At 41.4% G+C, this 14,059-nt stretch overlaps 1 protein-coding gene across 1 annotated transcript in view; it reads left to right on the top strand.

The window, feature by feature from the left end:
- Positions 1–14,059, top strand: part of SEMA3C (semaphorin 3C) — a 256,081-nt gene that overhangs the window by 180,647 nt on the left and 61,375 nt on the right. The window contains exon 12 of the mRNA XM_075345216.1: positions 5,173–5,395. Within this exon, the coding sequence (XP_075201331.1) occupies positions 5,173–5,395 (223 nt within the window). The remainder of the gene's footprint in view (positions 1–5,172; positions 5,396–14,059) is intronic.

Genomic DNA, 14,059 nt, shown 5'->3' with positions numbered 1-14,059 from the left:
AATTAACTCAACACACAACCACTAATGTCAGAACTGCTGGCAACAAAAGTGAGTACATCCGTAAGTGAAAATGGACAACGTCTGCCCAATTAGCCATTTTCCCTCCCCGATGTCATGTGACTTATAAGTGTTACATTGTTTCAGGTGTGAATGTGGAGCAGGTGTGTTAAATTTGGTGTTATTGCTCACCCACTTTCTCATACTGGTCATTGGAAGTTCAACATGGCACCTCATGGCAAAGAATTGTTGCTCTACATAAAGATGACCTAGGCTTCAAGAAGAATGCTAACACCCTGAAACTGATTTGCAGCACTGTGGCTAAGACCATACAGTGGTTTAACAACACATGTTCCACTCAGAACAGGCTTTGCCATGGTCGGCTAAAGAAGTTAAGTTTATGTGCTCAGCGTCATATCCAGAGGTTGTTTCTTCAAAATAGATCTAAGAGCACTGCCAGCTTTGCTGCAAAAGTTAAAAGAGAAGGGGGTGTCATCCTGTTAGTGCTCAGATTGTATCAGATTGGTCTGCATGGCTTCTGTCCCAGAAGGTAGCTTCTTCTAAATATGATGACCAAGAAAGCCTGCAGACAGTTTGATGAAGTCAAGCACACTAAAGATATGGAGTAATGGAACCAAGGCCTGTGATCTGATGACATCAAGATAAACGTATTTTGTTCAGATGATGTGAAGCATGTGTGGCGGAAACTAGATGAGGAGTAAAAAGACAAGTGTGTCTTACCTAAAGTCAAGCATGGTGGTGGCAGTGTCATGGCTTAGGGCTGCATGAGTGCTGCTGGATGTGGGGAGCTACAGTTCATTGAGGGAACCATGAATTCCAGCATGTATTGTGACATACTAAAGCCGAGCATGAGCTCATCCCTTTGCAAACTAGGACACAGGGCAGTATTCCAAAATAACTCCAAACACCTTCAAGACGACCACTGCCTTGTTAAAGAAACTGAGGGTATAGGTGCTCAACTGGCCAAATATGTCTCAAAACCTAACCCCTATAAAGAATCTGTGGTGCATCATTAAATGTAAGGTGTAGGAATGCAAGGTCTCTAACATCCACCAGCTCTGTGATACCATTATGGAGGAGTGGATTCCAGTGGCAACCTCTGAAGTTATTGGGAACTCCATGCCCAAGAAAGTTAAGGCAGTGCTTGAAAATAATATTGGCCACACAAAATGTTGAAACTTTGAGCTGAATTTAGCCATTTACACTTGGGGTGTACTCACTTTTGTTGGTGGTGGTTTAGACATTAATGATTGTGTAATACTTGAGGATCCAGCTCACCGCCACCTGACCTGACCGCTGCCCAGACTCGGATGTCAGCCCTGCCCCGGCCGCGAAGCAAACAATAAGGAAAATAATCCAGCTGGGTGCAAACGGTGTTGGGTGCAAACGGTGTTGTCTTTATTCGTGCATGAAAGTCGTTATGACTAAGGGCGTTAAGCCAGAAACGCGTTAACGTTGGTTGTGCACTTTCCTTTCATGCACGATTAAAGACAACACCGTTTGCACCCAGCTGGATTATTTTATTTATTAATGATTGTGTGTTGAGTTATTTAGAGGGCTCACAAAATTTACACTATGATAGCGTTGAACTCGGCCATCGCCATCAGTCCTATAAATTTTAAGTGCAGTGGCAGTGCAAATGTTCCAGTCATGCTCCATTCAAACTGGGCACTTGAGACTTGTATTTTTCTGCTTATGGGGTCTGAGCTGTGACTAGGGGGAGATAAGGTATGCACACCAGTGACTATGTAAGGGGAATACATGAAATAGCAGAAACTGCTGTGTGAATACTGACTTGAAAAATCCAATAGCTATATGCAAGAGTGAAAATGTGAAAAATGGAATCTGCATTACTGCCATGAACATATGAATCAAGAGAAATTTAGCTACTGAATTGATCAATGCAATAGAGCCCCAACACTACGCCAAAGTATTTCTCTACGTTGGGGTCCCTAGCTTGTGTGTGTCCTCTCATGCAGTTAAAAAACTTACCGTGTATGGGAAGCTGAGACCCAGGCTATTTATGCGTATGATATGGATTGGCAATAGGTGTGGTTGGGGAGGGTTCACAAACGAAAAAATACTAACAAATAGGAATAACGTTTGGAACACCATTCTAAGTCCGAACTGGGTGCAAAAACCTAAAAAAAACATCACTATGGGGAGATAAGGTATGCACACCAGTGACTATGTAAGGGGAATACATGAAATAGCAGAAACTGCTGTGTGAATACTGACTTGAAAAATCCAATAGCTATATGCAAGAGTGAAAATGTGAAAAATGGAATCTGCATTACTGCCATGAACATATGAATCAAGAGAAATTTTTTTTATTTTTTTAGGTTTTTGCACCCAGTTCGGACTTAGAATGGTGTTCCAAACGTTATTCCTATTTGTTAGTATTTTTTCGTTTGTGAACCCTCCCCAACCACACCTATTGCCAATCCATATCATACGCATAAATAGCCTGGGTCTCAGCTTCCCATACACGGTAAGTTTTTTAACTGCATGAGAGGACACACACAAGCTTGGGACCCCAACGTAGAGAAATACTTTGGCGTAGTGTTGGGGCTCTATTGCATTGATCAATTCAGTAGCTAAATTTCTCTTGATTCATATGATCATGGCAGTAATGCAGATTCCATTTTTCACATTTTCATTCTTACATATAGCTATTGGATTTTTCAAGTCAGTATTCACACAGCAGTTTCTGCTATTTCATGTATTCCCCTTACATAGTCACTGGTGTGCATACCTTATCTCCCCATAGTGATGTTTTTTTAGGTTTTTGCACCCAGTTCGGACTTAGAATGGTGTTCCAAACGTTATTCCTATTTGTTAGTATTTTTTCGTTTGTGAACCCTCCCCAACCACACCTATTGCCAATCCATATCATACGCATAAATAGCCTGGGTCTCAGCTTCCCATACACGGTAAGTTTTTTTAACTGCATGAGAGGACACACACAAGCTAGGGACCCCAACGTAGAGAAATACTTTGGCGTAGTGTTGGGGCTCTATTGCATTGATCAATTCAGTAGCTAAATTTCTCTTGATTCATATGTTCATGGCAGTAATGCAGGTTCCATTTTTCACATTTTCACACTTACATATAGCTATTGGATTTTTCAAGTCAGTATTCACACAGCAGTTTCTGCTATTCCATGTATTCCCCTTACATAGTCACTGGTGTGCATACCTTATCTCCCCATAGTGATGTTTTTTTAGGTTTTTGCACCCAGTTCGGACTTAGAATGGTGTTCCAAACGTTATTCCTATTTGAGCTGTGACTAGGACATACTGTAAATACTTATGACCTATCCAGTTAAATGCTTCAGCCAATCACAATCCTTTGCCGTCAGATGTCAAAGAAAGGAATGTGATTGCTTCCTGTACCGATGCGCTCTTCACTCCAGCGATTACAGCTGTGGAGTATACTGTAGCTTCTTTTATCCACCACATGCCCTGCTCTTTCAGAAAATTTTGGGGAAAATCAGACAACTCTTTTAAGGAACACATCATTGTAAATGATCATTATACACAGCAGACATTTCCTTGGCTACATCAACAGAAGCCTTAAACTGCTGGCTTACAAACTTGCGGTTTTCATTTGTTTTAAAATAAATTTTACTGTTTTTCCTCAGTTTTGCACTTTGGACCACTGGTTTGACTTTGAAAGTGTAGAAAATGAAATCAAGCAAATAAATGCCATGTCTCTGAAAGGAAACTTTTTTAACCAGTTCCTGTCATTGCAATGCCGTTTTCATGCCCTAAATAGTCATATTCCAGTAGAACATAAACAGGCAATGCATCTTCTCTCCCTCTGTTCACCAGTGCTTATTCTTTTAAGTTAGCACAAACACAGCAGCGGGATGTGAGTGTTGTCATCACTCTGCTGCAGCTCAAGTAATCTCTCACATGCCGGGGTCAATGGTGACCTCAGCATGAAGCGAGTTTGACAGAAGGAGATCATTCCCTCTGTTTCTACATAAGCTCTCTGCAGCACGATCACAGGGAGCCGATGGTTGCTATGAGAATAAGATGTCTAACAATGATCTTTTGGTCTGACATAGATCAAAGTCTAATAGATTGTGCCAGAGGAATAATTGTGGAGCAAATAAAAATTTTAAAATGTAAAACTGTAGGATTACTGTTTTTTTACTATTTACCATAAAGGGTCAGGTATTAGCTTTCATTCACTCCAAAATGGTAGCAGATACAACTCATCTAGCAAATAAACAATCATTTAGCTATGTCGACAAAAAAAATATGGCTCCTGGAATTCAAAGATGGAAAGAAACTATAGACATTAAATAGATTTCACCAAGAATGTATTAAAATAGCCCCATCACGTAATTCATTTGTCAGCTCATTTTAGTATGGTGGTAGGATGGACAGAATCACTGCTAATGAGACCTGTGTCTCAGTTGACAGAAGAGCAAGGTTGTAAGCACTCATACGGATCTGCAAGACAAGGGCTGTGATTAGAGAAAAAATAAATCTTTTCTTCGGCTGGCTGCGCATACATGACTGATGCTAGAAAATGAATCCTTTGTGCTCAGTCAGCCAAGGAAATTTATTTGTATATGCGCTTATGATACAGTTCTGTCAGTTGAGACACAGGTCTTGGGAGCTGTGTTTCTTCAAACTGCAGTCTGTCCTGACATGTAACTAGGATGGGCTGCTATTTGATTTACAAGACGGGGGGCTTTATATTATATTTTTGGATAACACCTTTAGGGCAAAATTAGGCCTGGTCATTAATGGGTTAAAGTGTCATTATCCTGTTCAATATAATGTGATTTCTTACAAATATATATTAATTTTTACATTTGTTCATCCCAATCTGGTCCTCATATTGCAGTGTCTACTTACATGCACTGGCGTGCTCTTCTGGCTTGACCCAATGTCTTATGTTTGACACTATTAGGTAGAGGATAAGAGCTAATGCAGAGGCCCATTGTATTGTAGTATTCTTTAATTTCAATATCATCAGTTTTTTCTATGTGTGTAAACATATTCTCCACCTTTTTGTCTTTGTATAAAGTAACTGCCACCTTAATTATAGCCCCTATTGCTAGTGGTCGCCTCTTCAAGATAAGTTATAGAGCAGATGTAACTAATATCATATATTCTGCTTGCTCTATTCTTCTAGTGCCCAGGGGGTGCATTTACTCCAAATGTGCATACAACTAAGGAATTCCCAGACGATGTTGTTACCTTCATAAGAAACCATCCACTTATGTTCAACTCAATTTATCCAGTGCATAAGAGACCACTTCTAATAAGAACAGGCACTGAGTACAAGTACACGAAAATAGTGGTGGATAGAGTGAATGCAGCGGATGGGAAGTATCACGTCTTGTTCCTTGGGACAGGTAAGCGGAATAAGGGAAATACAACTATAGATAAAATCCAAATCACACAGAGCCTGTCAGGAGTGTGTTGACCCCACCAACCAGCTGAGCTTACCGTAGGGCAATATTGTTTCTTTTTAATGCAGATTTGCCAACCTGATTAGGTTAGGTGATCAATCAATAGGCACAACGCTACACAATGGGATCTTCCTCCGCCAAAGTGATAAAGACCTCAGTATGGATTAGAGCGTATTTTATGTGACAAATATGAAAACCTACATCTACATGAAGATTCATTTACGTTGATACCAACAGTGGTGGCTTCCAAAGGAGAACCTTTTCCTCCCACTTACCATTTACCATTCATGCTTCTATACATAAGAAATGTAACACGTCTGGCCAGTCACTTTACTACATCCTCATTACTTGATGTAACCATTCACATCTGTTCCTGTTTTGTTGGTAAAGCGTGTAATTGTTTCCCATGGCTTTTTATGGGAGGGGAATACATAGGACACAACTACTAGAAGGAGGCGCAGTGTGTTATAGCTCTGGGTGATAACTCCCATCTAACCCTCGAGAAAATAATGATGATACATGCTTCAGTATACTGTGATGGGACAGTAATATTACTACAATACATATTTCTGTGATTGAATGGAGCATCATGTGTACGTGTGTCTGTACTAGATAGTATTCCACTTATATGTATTTACTATATGCCCAGTGTATTGCCTCACACTCCGAGTCCCATTGTCTAAATGTGCTAATCTATTCCACATTCAGTAAATCAGTAGCTGGCTCAGACATAATCTCATCTTTTACACATATGTTCCCAGAGAGTAAATGTTGCATTTTTTATGGGGAGATTTCTAAATGGATGTACAGTGTGAGCACATCAGAGAGTAAGCGTGATGTTTTGCCATATAGTCTATTTCATCCTGCAAATTGTTGTATGCGGTAATCAGCAAAACCACACTATTGTTATATAAAGCATATTACTGTGTTTACACCGAATGATAGACAGCAGAAACACGTACACTCCTTTGGAATTTAGCTAGAATTCTGTATATCACATTGCAATGGGTTAAATTGGTAATATAATGTAAAGTATTTCACTAGAGAAAAAACATTTTATCTAGAGATTGGCAAATCGTGAAATATTTGGGGTCGGATTATGCGTACCGAATACCTAGTACTATTCCAGGATTCATGACAAATAATGAACCTAATGCAACTCAATGGGGAACTGAGCATTCTGGGAAATGTTCAAGAAAAATGTTCAGGTTCCCCCTTGACTTGCATTAGGTTCATTATTCATGACGAATGCTGGAATAGGAATAGGTATTCGGTAGACATAATCCGAACCCGTATATTTCACTATTCACCCATCTCTTATTGTACCCTATTTAGACAATTGTCCGTGAGCTAAATGCATCAGCAGCTCAAGTACCAGTTATAGTAACGTCAGTTTAACATATTATCTATTACATATTGCTTATCCCTGCAAGGGAATGGAGATGTGGGTATGACATCCAGCATTGTCATCTCTTTTTATGAGGACTGCTGACTTAAAGGGAACCTGTCAGGTCCCATATGCGTTCTGACCTACAAGCAGGGTGATGTGTGGCCTAGTAACCCCTTCCTACCCGTCCCTGTGTTGTAATATTGCGTAATGTGAATATAAAAAAAAAAAAACGTTTTATTACTTACATGTTCCCTATGTAAATGATCAGAGGGTCTAGTCCCTTGGGCATCGCATCGCCCCATGGGCGTTTGCATGCTTTCCGTGGTATCACACCCCTGTGGGCATGATACCACAGATTTACATAAGCGATGTCAACATCTGCTCCTTGAGATCCCGCGCATGCGTGCTTGCTATTCCCGCAGCCTTGTTATCCGGATGCTTGCTTCTTGGCTTCAGATATGCTCTGCGCATGGTCGGAACCGCAGGAGTCTTCTGATCATGTGCAGAGCGCGTCTGAAGCCGACAAGCAAGCACCTGGATAACAAGGCTGTGGGAATGGCAAGCGCTCATGCGTGGGATCTCAAGGAGCTGACGGTGACGTCGCTCTTGTAAATCCATGGTATCATGCCCATAGGGGCGTGATACAACTGAAACCATGCGAACGCCCACAGGGCAATGTGACGCCCTGAGGACTAGAGCCTCTGATCATTTACATAGGGAATATGTAAGTAATAAAACTTTTTTTTTTTTATATATATATATATATATATATTCATAGTACACAATATTACAACACAGGGATGGGTAGGAAGGGGTTTCTAGGCCACACATCACCCTGCTTGTAGGTCAGGCACTCTGTCATCACAGAATGACTGATCAAACCAAGTAAACCAACCATGATGCTCGGTGCATCATGATGTCCCTAAACATTTAAAGGAGTTGTGCCATCATCTAATATATAAGTAATGCTTCAGACACCATGGAAATAAATACTTGTAACTGCACACGTCCTCAAAACTTGTGACATTTGTGGCATTATGCTGTGTGGTAAAACTGCACATTTTAGGGTGGCCTTTTATTGTGGCCAGCCTAAAGGTACCTTCACACATGGCGAGATCACTAGTGAGATCACTGTTGAGTCACAAATTCTGTGACGCAACAACGACCTCGCCGGCGATCTCGCTACGTTTGACACATAGCAGCGACCAGGCCCCCTGCTGTTAGATTGCTGTTAGTGTTGGAATGGCCTAGACCATTTTTTGATCGTTGAGGTCCTGCTGGGCAGGATGCATCAGTGTGTTTGATAGTGTTTGACTGACAGCTGAGAGCGGCGGACGCTGGTAACGAAGGTAAATATCGGGTAACCAAGGTAAGGGCTTCTTGGTTACCCGCTGTTTACCATGGTTACCAGCATCCACAGAAGCCGGCTCCTGCTGCCTGCACATTTAGTTGTTGCTCTGTCGCCGTCACACACAGCGATGTGTGCTTCACAGCGGGACAGCAACAACTAAAGAATGGTCCAGGACATTCAGCAACAACCAGCGACCTCACAGCAGGGACTAGGTTGTTGCTGGATGTCACACACAGCAACATCGCTAGCAAGTTGTGCCTCAGCAGATGTTGCTAGCGATGTTGCTTAGTGTGACGGTACCTTAAGGCACACCTGTGCAATAATCATGCTGTCTAATCAGCATCTTGATATTCCACACCTGTGAAGTGGATGGATTATCTCAGCAAAGGAGAAGTGCTCACTAACAGATTTAGACAAATTGGTGAACAATGTTTGAGAGAAAAAAGCCTTCTATGTACATAGAAAAGGCTTAGATCTTAGAGTTCAACTCATGAAAAATGGTGTCAAAAACAAGTGTGGCATTTCTATTTTTGTTCAGTGAATATAAGTTTCTCCCTTATGATTAGGAGACTCTGGTAAGAGGGGAAGCGATTAGCTCCAGCACAAGTGGAGTCAGGATCTGCGGAGGGGAATAGTTGTCTGTATATAATTTAGTGTTGGCTGGAGGTACACATTGGAGGGCAGCTTTTTAGATTTCACCTTCTTTTTCTCTTAATGAAAAAGTCAAAGAACTCTGACTTTAATGGAGTCAATGCAAAGAAGATCAAATTACAGTAAATCTCTGCGCTTGGTAGAAAATTTCCAAGCAGCTGCCTGCGTATCAATGGTTATTTCTTTTTACAGTCCATTGTTAATCACTGTGACACTTCTAGTTGTTTCTGCCATAAAATACATGACATAGTCACACTGGATTGATGGAAGAGAGTCGTTCCCATCTCAGACTGCATTAGCTTTATAGCCGGGCGGTCACACATGTTTATCGCTCTGGCTGCCAAGGCATCATAGCGCTGCCAGGTTTAACATTCTGGTTGGATAGCTTTATACTTCTGGACTGGACTCTGCTGTAGTGTTTAAATTCTATGGACTTACTATCACACAGAGATTTTGCAAAAGTGAGATTCATGTAAACTCAGTATATGCTTATTTGACATAGATTTATCAAGTGCTGACAAACCCGCGGTCATGAATAGAGCTTCATAAGCCCTTTGTTCTGAAGAAGCTGCTTTCACACGCAATGCTGTTCACACAGACGCCATATGATGATTAGCAGGTTTTTACACAAACGAGAACAATCTTATCCCTGTAGATATATTTTATTTATATGCCCAACCTATGCAATGCTATTATTTATCTATGCTTTCTCATAGACAAGATCTTATGTTCTCTAAAGTAGTTGAGAAAATTCACTCTGCTATAACTGTGCTGTAAGTTCATGGATGATCCAGATCATGGGACGTGCCCTTAAAGCGTAACAGTTCTTTCATTTTGATTTCACAAATCAATAGTACATATGAATAAGAAAATAAGACACTCCTTAATATATCTTATCAGAGAAAATCTGCTACTTTCTCCTCCTGGACTGATTTTTCACTCTCAATTCAAAGATAAATACTATGAAATCCGAATCCATTGAAGACAGACTTTCTTATTACTGAGATAGGCAATGACAGCTGTTACTCATCAGATTCTATAAAGAGGGAAGGAGGAAGAAGGAGCTAGATGCAAACGCAGACATCCTGCTGCAAGTTCTCCTGATATAACTGTTAGGCTATGTGCGCACGTTGCGTATTTGCATGCAGTTACGCTGCGATCTGCACTGCAGCATAACTGCATGCGTCCTGCGTCCCCAGTATAATCTATGAAGATTATGCAGGAGACGTGCGCACGTGGCGTATTAGAGCGCAGTGCTTCGGCTGCTGCCCGAAGCGCTGCGTTCTAAGAAGTGACATGTCACTTCTTTTGTGCGCTTTGCCTGCAGCCCCCGCTCTGTCTATGGGAGGGGCTGCACTCAGAGCGCATGAAATCGGCTTTTTATTACATACACCTTTTACACATGTGCTGTTCAAATCGCTGCAGAAATTTCTGCAGGGACAGAACGCAACGTGCGCACATACAGTTAGGTCCAGAAATATTTGGACAGTGACACAATTTTCGCGAGTTGGGCTCTGCATGCCACCACATTGGATTTGAAATGAAATCTCTACAACAGAATTCAAGTGCAGATTGTAACGTTTAATTTGAAGGTTTGAACAAAAATATCTGATAGAAATTGTAGGAATTGTACACATTTCTTTACAAACACTCCACATTTTAGGAGGTCAAAAGTAATTGGACAAATAAACCAAACCCAAACAAAATATTTTTATTTTCAATATTTTGTTGCGAATCCTTTGGAGGCAATCACTGCCTTAAGTCTGGAACCCATGGACATCACCAAACGCTGGGTTTCCTCCTTCTTAATGCTTTGCCAGGCCTTTACAGCCGCAGCCTTCAGGTCTTGCTTGTTTGTGCGTCTTTCTGTCTTAAGTCTGGATTTGAGCAAGTGAAATGCATGCTCAATTGCGTTAAGATCTGGTGATTGACTTGGCCATTGCAGAATGTTCCACTTTTTGCACTCATGAACTCCTGGGTAGCTTTGGCTGTATGCTTGGGGTCATTGTCCATCTGTACTATGAAGCGCCGTCCGATCAACTTTGCGGCATTTGGCTGAATCTGGGCTGAAAGTATATCCCGGTACACTTCAGAATTCATCCGGCTACTCTTGTCTGCTGTTATGTCATCAATAAACACAAGTGACCCAGTGCCATTGAAAGCCATGCATGCCCATGCCATCACGTTGCCTCCACCATGTTTTACAGAGGATGTGGTATGCCTTGGATCATGTGCCGTTCCCTTTCTTCTCCAAACTTTTTTCTTCCCATCATTCTGGTACAGGTTGATCTTTGTCTCATCAGTCCATAAAATACTTTTCCAGAACTGAGCTGGCTTCATGAGGTGTTTTTCAGCAAATGTAACTCTGGCCTGTCTATTTTTGGAATTGATGAATGGTTTGCATCTAGATGTGAACCCTTTGTATTTACTTTCATGGAGTCTTCTCTTTACTGTTGACTTAGAGACAGATACACCTACTTCACTGAGAGTGGTCTGCACTTCAGTTGATGTTGTGAACGGGTTCTTCTTCACCAAAGAAAGTATGTGGCGATCATCCACCACTGTTGTCATCCGTGGACGCCCAGGCCTTTTTGAGTTCCCAAGCTCACCAGTCAATTCCTTTTTTCTCAAAATGTACCCGACTGTTGATTTTGCTACTCCAAGCATGTCTGCTATCTCTCTGATGGATTTTTTCTTTTTTTTCAGCCTCAGGATGTTCTGCTTCACCTCAATTGAGAGTTCCTTAGACCGCATGTTGTCTGGTCACAGCAACAGCTTCCAAATGCAAAACCACACATCTGTAATCAACCCCAGACCTTTTAACTACTTCATTGATTACAGGTTAACAAGGGAGACGCCTTCAGAGTTAATTGCAGCCCTTAGAGTCCCTTGTCCAATTACTTTTGGTCCCTTTAAAAAGAGGAGGCTATGCATTACAGAGCTATGATTCCTAAACCCTTTCTCCGATTTGGATGTGAAAACTCTCATATTGCAGCTGGGAGTGTGCACTTTCAGCCCATATTATATATATAATTGTATTTCTGAACATGTTTTTGTAAACAGCTAAAATAACAAAACTTGTGTCACTGTCCAAATTTTTCTGGACCTAACTGTAGCCTTACACTTCAAATGTATGGTAAACTTGCAACGTAATGTCTGTGTCTGCTTCTAGTTCCTCACTCCTGTCCCCTTTCCTTAGACTCCTATAAGCACCAATTATATTATCTCCTATTATATTTTTACTTTTACCATGCGTCTATGCAAAAAACAGAGACTTGTACTTTTTTTTCTGGCAGCACGGATGCCAAGCACCATTTGTATTTTTAGTCTGGGAAGGGGCCAATATCCATGAAACTTCCAAGCCTTGTAATAGCAGCCCCCAGCTGTCTGCTTTACCTTGGCTGGTTATTAAAAATAAGGGGGACCCCACACCGTTTTTTTCATGTATTTATTTATTAGGTTAAACAAGGCTTAAAACACTCTTAAGTGCCACATAAATGCACTAAATGGTGTTTTTTAGCCTTGTTTGACCTAATAAATAATTAAAAAGCGTGGGGTCCCCCCTATTTTTGATAACCAGTCAAGGTAAAGCAGACAGCTGCAGGCTGGTATTATCAGGATGGGCAGGTCCATGGTTATTGGGCCCTTGCTAGTCTAAAAATAGCAGCTCGCAGCTGCCCAAGAATTGACGCATCACATTTTATGTATCTATTATGGCGCGCTTCCCCATTGGCCAGGTGCACTGGCAATAAGGGTAATATTGTGGAGGAATCATATCAGCTGTGTAATGTCAGCTGGCATCAACCCCACGGGTTAGTAATGGAGAGCCATCTATTAGACACCCCGTTACTAACTCAGTAAGTGAAAAGAACAAAAGACACACATGAAAAAAAAAATAGCTTATTTGAATAAACAGTCCACCACACTATCCCTCATTCACCAATGTATTAAAAAAAGGCACGAAGATCCAAAGTAGTCCACCGAATCTGACTTAGTCCACAAATGGGAATCTGAAAGGCATACAGAGACAGTTAAAGAAATAAAAATCAGAGACAGTCCCTAGTTTAGCAATTTATTATTTAAAAAAAAAATTCTGCAGCGCTGACATAGTCCATGGCATTCCCACGACGTAAACTGATTCTGTAGCACAACCTAAGGAGCCTCGTCCTGAGAACGACACTTCTTAGGCACTCCCAGTCAGCGAAACCTGGCAACTGCAGAGCGCAGCCTGACCGGGAGTGAATAATGTGTGTCTTTTTTTTTCTTTTCACTTACTGGGTTTGTAATGGGGGTGTCTGACAGACGCCTCTCCATTACTAACACTGATAACACACTCATGGCAACAATGGATACACGGGCTGTATGCTGCTGACACACTAATCCAAAACACCGATGACACCAGTACCATTTTATTCTATAACGTGTGAATGAGGCCTAATACGGATTTTCCCCATGAATTAAAAGTGAAAGATCAGTCCAAGACAATCTCTGATAATATATGTACAATTAATTGATTTATGAAATGAAAATTAAAATATCACTTGCTTTTTAAGTGTTTCAGCAGTGCAGATCACACTGGACTATTATCTCAGGTTTTCAGAGTGGAAAAAAACACACCAGGACAAACTGCAATAGATTGGGTTATAAAAATCTAGCTCCATTTATCTAATGTCTGTAAATGCAAATTTATATCTGAATTTAGTTCTGTATGTACATCTAAGTAAAATTTGGGTTTTTATTGGATTTCATGTAGGAAATGTACAGTTTTGCTAGATGCTCCTTAGCAGATGATGTAGTCTTAGGGGTACTTTGCACACTACGACCTCCGCTTCTATTGGCCGCCTGCTGTGTGACCTCGCTGTGACGCCGCACGACCCGCCCCCCTTAGGAAGGAAGCGGTTCGCCGGCCAGAGCGACGTCGCAGTGCAGGTAAGTGCATGTGAAGCTGCCGTAGCGATAATGTTCGCTACGGCAGCTATCACAAGATATCGCAGCTGCGACGGGGGCGGGGACTATCGCGCTTGGCATCGCTACAATCGGCTTGCGATGTCGTAGTGTGCAAAGTACCCCTTAGGGTATGTGCATACAACTTCTTTTATAGACAGATTCTGCCTGGAATCCACCTAAAAAAGTGCCGCAAACCAACCACAAAAATTGACATTTCTGTGCACATATTCTGACTTTTTCAGCTTCTTTTAACTCCTTCAAGGTTTGG

Source organism: Anomaloglossus baeobatrachus, chromosome 4 (assembly GCF_048569485.1).
Source record: "Anomaloglossus baeobatrachus isolate aAnoBae1 chromosome 4, aAnoBae1.hap1, whole genome shotgun sequence".
NCBI lineage: Eukaryota > Metazoa > Chordata > Amphibia > Anura > Aromobatidae > Anomaloglossus > Anomaloglossus baeobatrachus.
The sequence above is the reverse complement of the archived record's forward strand: the minus strand, read 5'-3'. Positions and strand labels throughout refer to the sequence as shown.